At 41.9% G+C, this 12,494-nt stretch overlaps 2 protein-coding genes across 3 annotated transcripts; one reads left to right on the top strand and one right to left on the bottom strand.

Annotated features, from left to right (window-relative positions):
• Nucleotides 1-271: 271 nt before the first annotated feature.
• LOC5502722 (SET and MYND domain-containing protein 4) lies at nucleotides 272-3,266 on the bottom strand. 2 transcript variants are annotated; one of them, XM_032371024.2, is made up of 2 exons: nucleotides 3,062-3,266; nucleotides 272-2,737 (listed from the first exon to the last, which is right to left on the bottom strand). In XM_032371024.2, exon 2 carries the CDS (start codon nucleotides 2,731-2,733, stop codon nucleotides 733-735), a length of 2,001 nt encoding a protein of 666 aa, XP_032226915.2. In that variant the 5' UTR covers nucleotides 2,734-2,737; nucleotides 3,062-3,266; the 3' UTR covers nucleotides 272-732. The 2 variants fall into 2 exon arrangements, with proteins under 2 accessions (XP_032226915.2, XP_001623892.3); XM_001623842.3 differs by having other exon boundaries at nucleotides 272-2,733.
• A 53-nt stretch (nucleotides 3,267-3,319) lies between these two features.
• Nucleotides 3,320-11,644, top strand: LOC5502731 (conserved oligomeric Golgi complex subunit 8). Its single transcript, XM_032371025.2, has 10 exons — nucleotides 3,320-3,441; nucleotides 3,506-3,577; nucleotides 4,020-4,144; nucleotides 4,397-4,500; nucleotides 4,830-4,896; nucleotides 7,495-7,977; nucleotides 8,147-8,346; nucleotides 8,993-9,077; nucleotides 9,281-9,471; nucleotides 11,001-11,644. The coding sequence occupies exons 1-10, from the start codon at nucleotides 3,357-3,359 to the stop codon at nucleotides 11,431-11,433; spliced, it is 1,845 nt and encodes a 614-aa protein (XP_032226916.2). The 5' UTR covers nucleotides 3,320-3,356; the 3' UTR covers nucleotides 11,434-11,644.
• The last annotated feature ends 850 nt before the right edge of the window (nucleotides 11,645-12,494 follow it).

Genomic DNA, 12,494 nt, shown 5'->3' with positions numbered 1-12,494 from the left:
ATTGCCTCTCTTAAAACTGATCGAGAGAATAACTTTTAAATTAGAGGGGGAGGAGGCAGTTGTACATTTTAGATAAGAGGGGCAGTGGGGCACTGGGGGCATGTCCCCCCCCCATATTTTGAAAAGTTATAATGAACAGTAGGAAGTGGCTCTGCCCCTTTTTTCTTCATTTTGAAGTCTGCGCTTAAGTTCTGTTAAATAATAAGACTTGGTGATACTGCTAGATATATGGGCCTCTCTTACTGTACTCTTTCTTCTGACAAGCATGACAGACTTATTGCAAATTTTTATTACTACAAATCATAAACATTTGTATATATTACTTGTCAACTATTATTCTTGAAATAAGGCAGCTAGCAAGGCTGATACAAACTGTTTGATTCAACTGCAGCCCTTAGACCTTATCAAATTACAATATTTGCCTTAGGTGAATTAATAGGTGGTAAACTTCTCATTGAGATTTAAAAATTTTTTAGTTATTAAAACAACTGATCTAAGTCAACTGAACTTCAGTCACCTTCAGACAGCCGAGCACTCCAAGAAGAAAACAACTTGTTCCATCTTCCTTTCTAGAAGACCTGAACCACCTGCTCACTCCCCCCCCCCCCTCCCCCCCCGAAAACCTAGCTATTTGATTGTATGTAAACCAGCATAGGTGAGATAACATTTCTTAATTACATAGTGGCAACTAATGTAAACAAAAACAGACTTCACATCTATCTAGTCATTATATTATTCTATCAGATGACAGTTAGCAAGCATGTTATAGCCCTGCTTCATCAACTCTTGTGTGCTATTAAACCCTTGCCAAGGCATGCACACACACTCTTCCAGGACTCTCAGATGCCCCTCTAGTCTGGGCAGGGCCGAGCTCACATCTGCTTCACCAAGAAGCTTGGTCATGGCCTCATTATACTCAACCTCAGACTTCCTGAGTAGGTTTGCCTTATCCTCAAGACTTTGTGGAACACCACACTTCTCACATTTTACTAGCTTGCCATCTGTCAAGATTTCCCCTGCTAAGGCCATACTACAATTTGCACACTTAAGTTGAGGTACATCTTGTTTGATCAACTCTGAGTAAAGAGGGGAGTCCTCCAGGCATGCATGGCAGTTGCACTTGAAGTAGTATTGTGACTGCAAGCTCTCTTGCCTCTGCTTGCGAGGTGTCAGAGCACTCAGAATTCCATAGTTATCTACTACTTCCCCTCTGCATGGAATACTGCTAAATGCTCTCACCACACATTTGTCACCATAGAAAAACCTGGTAACATTTGGCTCACACGAGTGATTGAACAAACTCAGGGTGCCATAGATGCCAGCACCTATCTCAGCAGCCTCTGATGTGGCTACTGACTTGAGTGACAGCTGGAGCTCTGAGATCTCATGAGCATTACATGGAAGGCTTTGCAGGTGACGCAGCAAAAGGCCACCAATAAACGATTGGTCTTCACGAGAAGGCAGCTTTGTTGAATCCCCATAATACTCTGTTCCCTCTAAACATCTTAGTAAGTAAATGGCATTGAGTGTCCGAACAAACAAATCATTAAGTGTCCTTTCATGGGTGTGGCCCACAAGGTGGTAAATAGGCCTGTAGTCGGATGGGTCATAGACCCCATCAGGGTTACACCCAAGTTCTGCTGGATCACATTTCTTTCCCTCTGATTCAAATTGCTTCACTGAAGCTTTCAAGTACTGAAAGCCAGCTTTTACCACCACACGTAACGCCAGGTGACCATACTTACCAGCCACATATACATGCTCTAGATTCGTACATTCAGCGTAGTGGTAGGCATCCCAGCTTTCCTTGGCGCATTTCTCACTGCAGTATCTGACAGTTGTGCAGTATGAGCAGGGGAGTGGAGCTAAAATGTGGACAAAGCATTGGTGACAATGAGACTTTGACTGTTCTTGCAGAAGTACCGACGCAAAGGGCTTCTCGACCAACAAAACATCTCCAATATTGATATCTCTGGCTGCAATAGTATGTCTGCCTTTTTCCTCAGTATACTTGATATCTAAAGCTTTTGAAATGGAAACAAATTTCTCATGCAGACCATAATTTTGTACAGGGGTTGAAAATCCTGATCTTGCTTCTTCAAGGTGAGTTACTGACTTCATTAAATTCTCTGTTTGGTTAGAACATTCAGAGATTTGCTTTTCCACTTGCTTCACCCAGGATTCTCGGTCTTTCCTCTTCAGCTTTGAGGTTTTCGAGCTAACAATGGCCTCTTCAAAAACCTTTTTGGATTCTTCTATTCTACACAGAGCCTTAAGAGACCTTGCTTTCCTATCAAGTATTTTATAGACCATTTCACCAGGGTACTTCATCTTTTGTGCAAACTCAATATCTCTAAGACAAAGTTCATACTCCTTCATGTGAAAGAGAACAGCAGATCTATTAGCATAGGCAAGCGAGAGGACCTTAAGGTCTGTAGACGGGGCAACAAGAATGCTTTGTGTGTACACCTCTAAAGCTCTGCCAAGCTGTCTCTTTTGAAAATATGTGTTGCCTTCATTTCGGAGACTTGCTGCTGTACTTGAGCTCTTTGTACTTGCAGTTTGCTTGATAATGATGTTTTCTTGAACAGAGGGGAGTCGAAGTGCAAACGCCACTCTTTCTTCATCTGTCTTCATTTGTCCGAATGCTAGTGATATTTTTTCTAACTGTTTCTTACTCTTAAGATCATCGAGTACTTTGGATCGCATGGACTGAAGTCCGTTATCCGCCATCTTCCTAAACAGGAAAGAGCTCAAGTCAACCAAAGTATTAATAATGATGACACTAAATTATACTTAAATGTTCTAAGTACAATAAGTTGAAGAATTTATCTGGAAGTCTCAAGGAAGCAACAAGTGTTTTCAAATGACAATAATATCTGACTTCTCCAAACATGTATATCATTAATATCTTTAACGATGAATAATCGATATGGAGTTGGTTATTCACACCACAAATGTACAACAGCTGATAATTCAGCGACAGATTTCGTGCTCTTCGACAATCGACCAACTCCCAATCAAAGTGTGTGGAACAACGTGAAACTTATGTTTCGCTTACCGTTGATCTGCTCAAGCGAAATTTCTCTAAACTTGTCGGCTTGAATTGTAGAATGGGTTTAACAGTTTAGTCTAAAGTGTTAAGCGAGCTTTAAGAGCCCAGATCAATCGTTCTACATAGATCCTGCTGCACGCTACGCGCACAACACTCGCTTCACCCCGCCATTATCAGATAATACAGTCTACAGTCAAGTGCTGTCTGAGGTAACGCGATCTCCCACTCGGCCCGAGGGGAGTCCTGGGATTTGTCACACAATAACGTGACACCACAGGGAGCCTGAGAAAAAATCGAGAGCATGAAAATCAAAATGGCCGACTACACTGTTTCTTTCGAAAGCGACGAAAACCTTCTCAAAACACTATTTAGGGAATCTTTTCCAGGTCTGTAACATTATTGAGATAATTATTTTCGTATTTCGGTTGTAATGATATATTTTGATTGCAGAATCATGGCGAGAGAGTCCGGAGTTTACGGCATATCTAGCACAGCTGAGCTCGTCAGGAATAGATAGACTAAGTAAGATGGAATCCAAGCTTGCTTATTTCAATGTTGCTAAACACTCTTACAATGGATTTGTTTGGCAAATGCGTTTGTGGCGTTTTTGTTGGGTTTGTAATACTCAGTAATAGATTTTCTAGTTTCCCTGACTGATGTTGATGACGTTGTAATGTAAGCGTCACGATCCCTGTGGGTCGAAAATGTACAAAGAAACATTAGCATATTGTGACGGATGGATAGAAATCAAAATGCTAATTCCTACAAACTGCCCATAGGATCATTATTTGTTCAGCACCCCTCCCCTCCCCCCTACAAAACCATGGTAACACAAGTGTGATTGACAGGCTTCAAGTGCTGTTGACCAAACAGGGGCTCGTTTCTCGAAACACCCAAGAAATCTTGGGCCCGTAAACTCTCTCCCATAAACTTTCTCTGATGCTTTTGTTGTTATCATCTTAAGGCAGGGAACCAGAGCGGCTAGCTGAAGAAAAGGAACAAGTGTTGGAACAGACTCAGAACCTGGCATTTCACAATTACAAAACATTCATTAGGACAGCAGAGTGCTCACAAGAAATATTTGAGGATGTAAGTTGGAGTGTTACAGGATTCTTTTAGCAATACTTTTGGTACATTAAAATCTGCCTTTCTTGATGCAGTCTGTGGCAAAGATTTGGTAGATTGAGCACAAAAGTAAGATAAAGTTTGACACTTTATTTTTAGATTTTTTTTATTGCAAAATTCAAGTGCTAATGGTAAAAAACATTTCTGTTTTCAGGGAGGTGTAAAATATACCATTTTTGAACCCTGTATTGTTTTATTTGCCTGTTTTGTTTACAGTTTGTATTGGTTGAAAGCCATGTTGAGTCCCTACTCGACAAGCTGCCAGGATTTTCAACAAAGTGTAAGGAGTTCATGGACACAGCTAGAGAAATCAACCAGAGGTACAATATTGTACATAAGGGTCATGGGACAATAGACAAGAATAGCAGTAGCGTTTTGGATGGCAAACTTGTATGCTCCAGCTTTTGGTGGCAAAATTAAAGAACAATTTAAATGTAATTTTTACAGTGCTTATAAATCAAATCAAATTTTTTTGTCAGAAAGGGCTTATTTTTATTAAAAGATTTATTGACATCAGTCTCTGACACAGACACAGCCATTTCTGTGTTTTTTTTCTTTTCTTGTGAGTTTGTCACTCAAAAGTCACATGATTTTTTTGTGCAAGTGGGATGTAGCATGTGGCCAATAATGAATCTCCCCTCTTCTATAGTCGCAGGCTGAACTCCCTGACCCTGGCAAGACATACACAGTTGCTAGAGATTCTTGAAATTCCACAGGTAAGAATAGCCAGCTTTTGCCCAGGATCTGCTGGGGGAAGGGGGGGGTAGGAGGGTGCAAATTCAGACCTATGAAAACAGTTTATAATTTGAGGATCTTTCCACATGAAATGACCAACTTTTTGGCAGCCAGCGAGATGAGCGGGAGGTTATCTTTATCACTATCACTAAGTCATCATCATCTTCATTATCAACTGCGTGCTTGTTATCAGGTCAGTGTAATGTGGTCCTGAAAATCAAGCTCTCATATTCATCACCCAACACCATCACCCAACACCATCACCCACCACCCACAACCATCACACTTATTACCCACAACCATCACCCACCACCATCACACTCATCACCCACAATCATCATCATCCACCACCATCACACTCATCACCCACAACCATCATCATCACCACCATCACACTCATCACCCACAACCATCATCATCACCACCATCACACTCATCACCCACAACCATCATAATCCACCACCATCACACTCATCACCCACAACCATCATCATCACCACCATCACACTCATCACCCACAACCATCATCATCCACCACCATCACACTCATCACCCACAACCATCATAACCCACCACCATCACACTCATCACCCACAACCATCATCATCCACCACCATCACACTCATCACCCACAACCATCATCATCCACCACCATCACACTCATCACCCACAACCATCATCATCACCACCATCACACTCATCACCCACAACCATCATCATCACCACCATCACACTCATCACCCACAACCATCATCATCACCACCATCACACTCATCACCCACAACCATCATCATCACCACCATCACACTCATCACCCACAACCATCATAACCCACCACCATCACACTCATCACCCACAACCATCATCATCCACCACCATCACACTCATCACCCACAACCATCATCATCCACCACCATCACACTCATCACCCACAACCATCATAACCCACCACCATCACACTCATCACCCACAACCATCATCATCCACCACCATCACACTCATCACCCACAACCATCATAACCCACCACCATCACACTCATCACCCACAACCATCATAACCCACCACCATCACACTCATCACCCACAACCATCATCATCCACCACCATCACACTCATCACCCACAACCATCATAACCCACCACCATCACACTCATCACCCACAACCATCATCATCACCACCATCACACTCATCACCCACAACCATCATCATCACCACCATCACACTCATCACCCACAACCATCATCATCACCACCATCACACTCATCACCCACAACCATCATCATCACCACCATCACACTCATCACCCACAACCATCATAACCCACCACCATCACACTCATCACCCACAACCATCATCATCCACCACCATCACACTCATCACCCACAACCATCATAACCCACCACCATCACACTCATCACCCACAACCATCATCATCCACCACCATCACACTCATCACCCACAACCATCATCATCCACCACCATCACACTCATCACCCACAACCATCATCATCCACCACCATCACACTCATCACCCACAACCATCATCATCCACCACCATCACACTCATCACCCACAACCATCATCATCCACCACCATCACACTCATCACCCACAACCATCATCATCCACCACCATCACACTCATCACCCACAACCATCATCTGCAATTATTATTTATCATCTGCATGTATTATTTATCATCTGCATGTATTATTTATCATCTGCATGTATCATCATCTGCATGTATTATTTATCATCTGCATGTATCATTTATCATCTGCATGTATTATTTATTATTTGCGTGTATTATTTTTCATCTGCATGTATTATTTATCATCTGCATGTATTATTTATAATCTGCATGTATTATTTATCATCTGCATGTATTATTTATCATCTGCATGTATCATCATCTGCATGTATTATTTATCATCTGCATGTATCATTTATCATCTGCATGTATTATTTATCATCTGCATGTATTATTTATCATCTGCATGTATTATTTATCATTTGCATGTATCATCATCTGCATGTATCATTTATCATCTGCATATATTATTTATCATATGCATGTATCATCATCTGCATGTATTATTTATCATATGCATGTATCATCATCTGCATGTATTATTTATCATCTGCATGTATTATTTATCATCTGCATGTATCATTTATCATCTGCATGTATTATTTATCATCTGCATGTATTATTTATCATATGCATGTATCATCATCTGCATGTATTATTTATCATCTGCATGTATTATTTATCATCTGCATGTATCATTTATCATTTGTATGTATCATCATCTGCATGTATCATTTATCATCTGCATATATTATTTATCATCTGCATGTATCATTTATCATCTGCATGTATTATTTATCATCTGCATGTATCATTTATCATTTGCATGTATCATCATCTGCATGTATCATTTATCATCTGCATGTATCATTTATCATCTGTATGTATATAATCTTTGACACATGCATTTCACAGCACCAAAGCTAATACTGTGTGACCAAAAAGCTATTACTCTGTAACCCTGGCTAACTTTCTGTGGTGCCTTTCAGCTGATGGATACCTGTGTGCGAAATAATTACTATGAAGAAGCCTTAGAATTGTCTTCCTACATCAAGCGCTTGGAAAAGAAGCTGTCCAACATCCCAGTCATCCAAAGCATTGTCCAGGCCGTCCAGGGATCCACTCAGCTTATGTTGATGCAGCTCCAACAGCAGCTACGCTCATCCATCCAACTTCCTGCCTGCTTGCGAGTCATCGGTTACCTGCGCCGGCTTGAAGTCTTCTCCGAACCTGAGCTAAGGATTAAGTTTTTACAAGCTCGCGGGGCGTGGCTCCAAAGCGTGTTGAGTTCTGTTCCATCAGATGATCCGTATTACCACATTACTAAGATCATTGAGGCTAGCCGAGTCCACCTGTTTGACATTGTCACACAATATAGAGCGATATTCTCAGATGATGATCCAATACTTTCTATGGAAAATGAAGAGAGCCCTGCTTACAGCAACCTTTTCCACTGTTGGATTGTGGAGAAGGTAACATTAAACTTAGTATACATGTCTAGGCAGCTTGCACTAACAGATCACATGATGTTTTGGGGTGGCAAAATTACTGTATATCCATGAGTTTGAAGACTGAGTAAGCAACCTCCACTCGTATGGACATTTTATAAATAACCGCTTGCCTTGTCATTTCTGTCTGCAGGTGTCTCAGTTTTTGGAGGTTCTTGAGAAAGACCTGAGGCGGGGTGTTGGTGGTCGCTTAGACTCATTGCTTGGACAGTGCATGTATTTTGGGCTGTCATTTAGCCGTGTGGGTGCAGACTTTCGTGGATTGCTGCCTCCCCTCTTCCAGTCTGCATCATTAAGCACATTTTTGTCTGCAACAAGGGAGGCTACCAGAAGGTAAGTTGTGGCCAGGGATGCGAGGAAGCCATGGTGGAGAGGGGGTTAAGGAGGAAGGCAGGGAGATGGTCTGGGTACTCAAGGAGAATAACAGACTTGCGCTAAGAAATCAACTGTTTTTTTAAGTGGCAAACTCACCAAAATAAACACAGAAACAAATAAATAATAATCTTTTATAGAAAATAAATGAAAAAGTTAATTTTTGTTATCATTTTGGCACCAAAAGCTGGAGCATGCATGAGTTTGCCATCCAAAAAGTCACATGATTTCCTAGTGCAAGTTTACCTCGTCATTAGGAGGCAGTAAGAAGGTGGAGAAGAGAGTCATGATGGAGTAAGAGTTGAAGAAGCAGAAAGAGGTGGCAGGAATTGATTAGAAGGTATAAGGAGATTTGCAGTACTGTAAGTTATCCTCACAGCATGAGCTGTTTAACTACAAAGCTACAGGCAAAGCTCTGTTTTATTGTATTTTTTAGTCAATTGTATGTTGTAAAGCTTGCTGCTTGATAGAATGTAGATCTTGTACAGTACTAGCATAAAGGAGTGTGAGTAATGGTTCTGACAAGCCCTGGACCCTGCCTTTAATGCTCAAACCAAGTGTTTATAATCTGAATTGCCTGTGAATTTTAAACTTTCTTTGTTTTTAGTTTTGAGGAGACAATGTCATCCTATACTTTGCAAGCACAACCAAGTGCTCTGAAATCGACTGTTCTTTCTACAACTTCCTCAAAGGTATGACATTCTAAAAGACAAAGGTATAGTTCCAGTGCTCTAGTTGGTTTTCTGTCAGTGCATTCACAACTACTCTGGTATTGTGTCATTACAAATTGAAAATCTGGAAATGAAAATTTGAGTTTGGAGTAATGGAAATGGCTCGATATTCTGTTGAGTTTATCTAACCAATTCTATATAACTTTCTGACTTGTGTATTTCAGACAGGCGACACCTCACCGACCCCTCCCATAGGATTGCTAGAGCACCCCCCTTTAGCTGCCTACACCAACGCGGTCCTGTCTGCCTTTAATGAGTTACGGCACTGCGCACCAGTGGCCCTTGCGCATGCGTGCAGGGACGAGATACATACGTCACTCGCCTTTGTTGTCAAGGCAACGTGTGCCTTTCACAGGTAACTGGAAGGCAGTCATGTATGCTTAGCGACAGTATTTTGCATTCATTAACCTGCTGTAAACGCATTGCTTCTCCCATTTATATCTCAGTATTGCACCTCCCTCACTTACTATAAGCGCTTCAGTATTTCACATCCATCAATCTCCTATAGGCGCACTGCTTGTCCCATTCAAATGTCAGTATTTCTCATCTGTTTTCATGCTATAAATTTTTTTAAAGTATTTTTTGGTTTTTTCCTTTTTTTTTTCCTCTAGTGTTTTTTGTTATAAATGTTCTGTACCTGGGGTTTTCACTTTTCACGAAATGGATTTATACATACCGGGAAAAATTATATCTTATTTCGCAGGGAAATTTTGTCAGGCAAAGCGTCGTTTGCGATGCGCTCTCTGTGTTTAGCCGTTGCCAAACTTTACATTTTAGTGAGTTTACAGAGTCTAACAACACAAGCGCACAGGACTGGCATAATCTTGCTTCCAAACATTCGGAATGAATTCCGCACACAATATTTTTTATAAAGCGTTTATAAAAACGCAGGGATATTGGAAGTCCGATGCTCCCTTATATCCTAGTCTCACCCTCGAGAATAAGGTGAAGACCGTACAGGCAATGTCTAAGCGTATTGCAGATATATCTAAGGCGCGATATGTTCTCTCTCTGCTTCAAGGGTTTTTTCCCTCTTTCGGCGTCATTTGAGCTTTTTTGGAGATATTTCTGAAACTGTATAATACATTATGTACTCATACTCAACACTCTACCTTGATTTGTAAATAAATTAACAGGAAGCCCAAATAACGGTGTTTGCGTTGTTCATGTCTTTAACGACTAGCGCAGGATTTAAGGTTTATATTAAGCAACATGATTAATATAGGTTTAATTCTAGCTACCAAAATGTTATTGTACTGTAATTATAATCGTGTTTGATGAATGGCTCATTGTAAGCGCCCAGAAGTAAGGAGTGGGGATTCGGAAACCGAGGTATTCCTTGTGGTGCTATTCACTGGACTGCGGGCTTGTCGCACCACTTGCTACTAGCATCAGAGCGCAGCGCAGATTCCGATTCCCACCCTCCCTCCCTTGCACACAAAACCCTGGTAATTGTAAAAAAGTTACCTGGTTACCCGAATAGGGAGATATTTCTGGAACTGTATATACATTATGTACTCATACTTAACACTCTACCTTGATTTGTAAATTACCAGGAAGCTTGAAGGCGGGGTGGGTTTGCGTACAGCCCACGCGAGAGCAAACGTGTTCGTAAGAACAACCGGGAAATCTATTACGCTGTTATTACTAGATACGCGGTTATTACTAGATGCGCTGTTATTACTAGATGCGCGGTTATTACTAGATGCGCGGTTATTACTAGATGCGCGGTTATTACTAGATGCGCGGTTATTACTAGATACGCGGTTATTACTAGATACGCGGTTATTACTAGATGCGCGGTTATTACTAGATACGCGTATTATATTGCATTGCGGCCGCCGTTGATATAATTCTAACCAAAGTTCTAATCTCCTTTTCTAGGTCCGAGGCAGCTGCCCTGAATGAAAGTGAAAGAGCTTTGTTCCTGAATTTTGCAAAAGCCATCGTCATAGACCTAGTGCCATTTCTCGACCGTTGCTTGGCAGCCGTTTTCCCGCCAAGCGCAATCGATACCATTGTTGGTGCCAGTCCCCTTGAGTTAAACGCACGGCACCAAAGGCCCACGGGATTGGACATCCGGAGAATTACGGGACCACTCATTCCCATGATCCCTCAGGAGGATCTAGAACCAGCAGTAGGAGTTGTCAAAGAGCAACAAGGTGAACTTTCGGCTGGTACCTCGGCTAAAGAGAACTTAGACAATCAGAAAGCGGGGGAAAAGACTGATAGTAGCGAGGTGGGTGCTCCCACGGTAGAAACAGAACCGGACGCTGGGGAAAAAGACATTGACGAAGATGAGAAGTTACAAAAATGACGGACCATTAAATATTTCGGGCAGAGCGAATTTACTTTAAAAAGTAACCAGTTCCTTTTTCAAAAATATATAATGTTCATTCCCTAACTCGAAAGGGGTTGCAAAAGGGACAAGCTCATTCACAACAATTGAATGTATTTATTATAAGAATTTAATGGAGCAAGGTGGTAGAAAAGTAGAGGAAGTTAAAAATAGGTTTCGGTTCAACGTATTTATTGGTGTGGTGACATGGTTTATATGACGTAATTTTCCCCATAACTCACTCATGGTTCCCATAACTCACTCACGGTTCCCATAACCCACGGTTCCCATAACCCACGGTTCCCATAGCTCACTCACGGTTCCCATAACTCACTCACGGTTCCCATAACTCACTCACGGTTCCCATAACTCACTCACGGTTCCCATAACTCACTCACGGTTCCCATAACTCACTCACGGTTCCCATAACTCACTCACGGTTCCCATAACTCACTCACGGTTCCCATAACTCACTCACGGTTCCCATAACTCACTCACGGTTCCCATAACTCACTCACGGTTCCCATAACTCACTCACGGTTCCCATAACTCACTCACGGTTCCCATAACTCACTCACGGTTCCCATAACTCACTCACGGTTCCCATAACTCACTCACGGTTCCCATAACTCACTCACGGTTCCCATAACTCACTCACGGTTCCCATAACTCACTCACGGTTCCCATAGCTCACTCACGGTTCCCATAACTCACTCAAGGTTCCCATAACTCACTCACGGTTCCCATAACTCACTCACGGTTCCCATAACTCACTCACGGTTCCCATAACTCACTCATGGTTCCCATAACTCACTCACGGTTCCTATAACTCACTCACGGTTCCCATAACTCACGGCTCCCATAACTCACGGAACAATTTCTGTCTTCCGTCATTTGGTGCTTTTTGATTGGTCATCTTGCGGGGAGATGGCGTGATTGGAAACCATCTCAGTGCCAATAAAACGCTTCAATGATTTCCGCAGAATATTGAAAACTGAAGAAACGGAAGTATTAGTTGGCGTCACGTGACTCCCGTGACA

This window comes from Nematostella vectensis, chromosome 9 (assembly GCF_932526225.1).
Source record: "Nematostella vectensis chromosome 9, jaNemVect1.1, whole genome shotgun sequence".
In the NCBI taxonomy this organism is placed as follows: domain Eukaryota; kingdom Metazoa; phylum Cnidaria; class Anthozoa; order Actiniaria; family Edwardsiidae; genus Nematostella; species Nematostella vectensis.
Note: the sequence above shows the minus strand (reverse complement) of the source record. Positions and strands in the feature narration are given on the sequence as shown.

What these genes read in the sequence shown, in the direction of transcription:
- LOC5502722 (XM_032371024.2), bottom strand. Translation starts at nt 2,733, where the DNA reads ATGGCGGATAACGGACTTCAGTCCATGCGATCCAAAGTACTCGATGAT.
- LOC5502731 (XM_032371025.2), top strand. Translation starts at nt 3,357, where the DNA reads ATGAAAATCAAAATGGCCGACTACACTGTTTCTTTCGAAAGCGACGAA. An exon ending in ACTGTTGGATTGTGGAGAAG is followed by an intron (nt 7,978 to 8,146) that starts GTAACATTAAAC and finishes TTCTGTCTGCAG; the next exon opens with GTGTCTCAGTTTTTGGAGGT. An exon ending in ACAAGGGAGGCTACCAGAAG is followed by an intron (nt 8,347 to 8,992) that starts GTAAGTTGTGGC and finishes CTTTGTTTTTAG; the next exon opens with TTTTGAGGAGACAATGTCAT.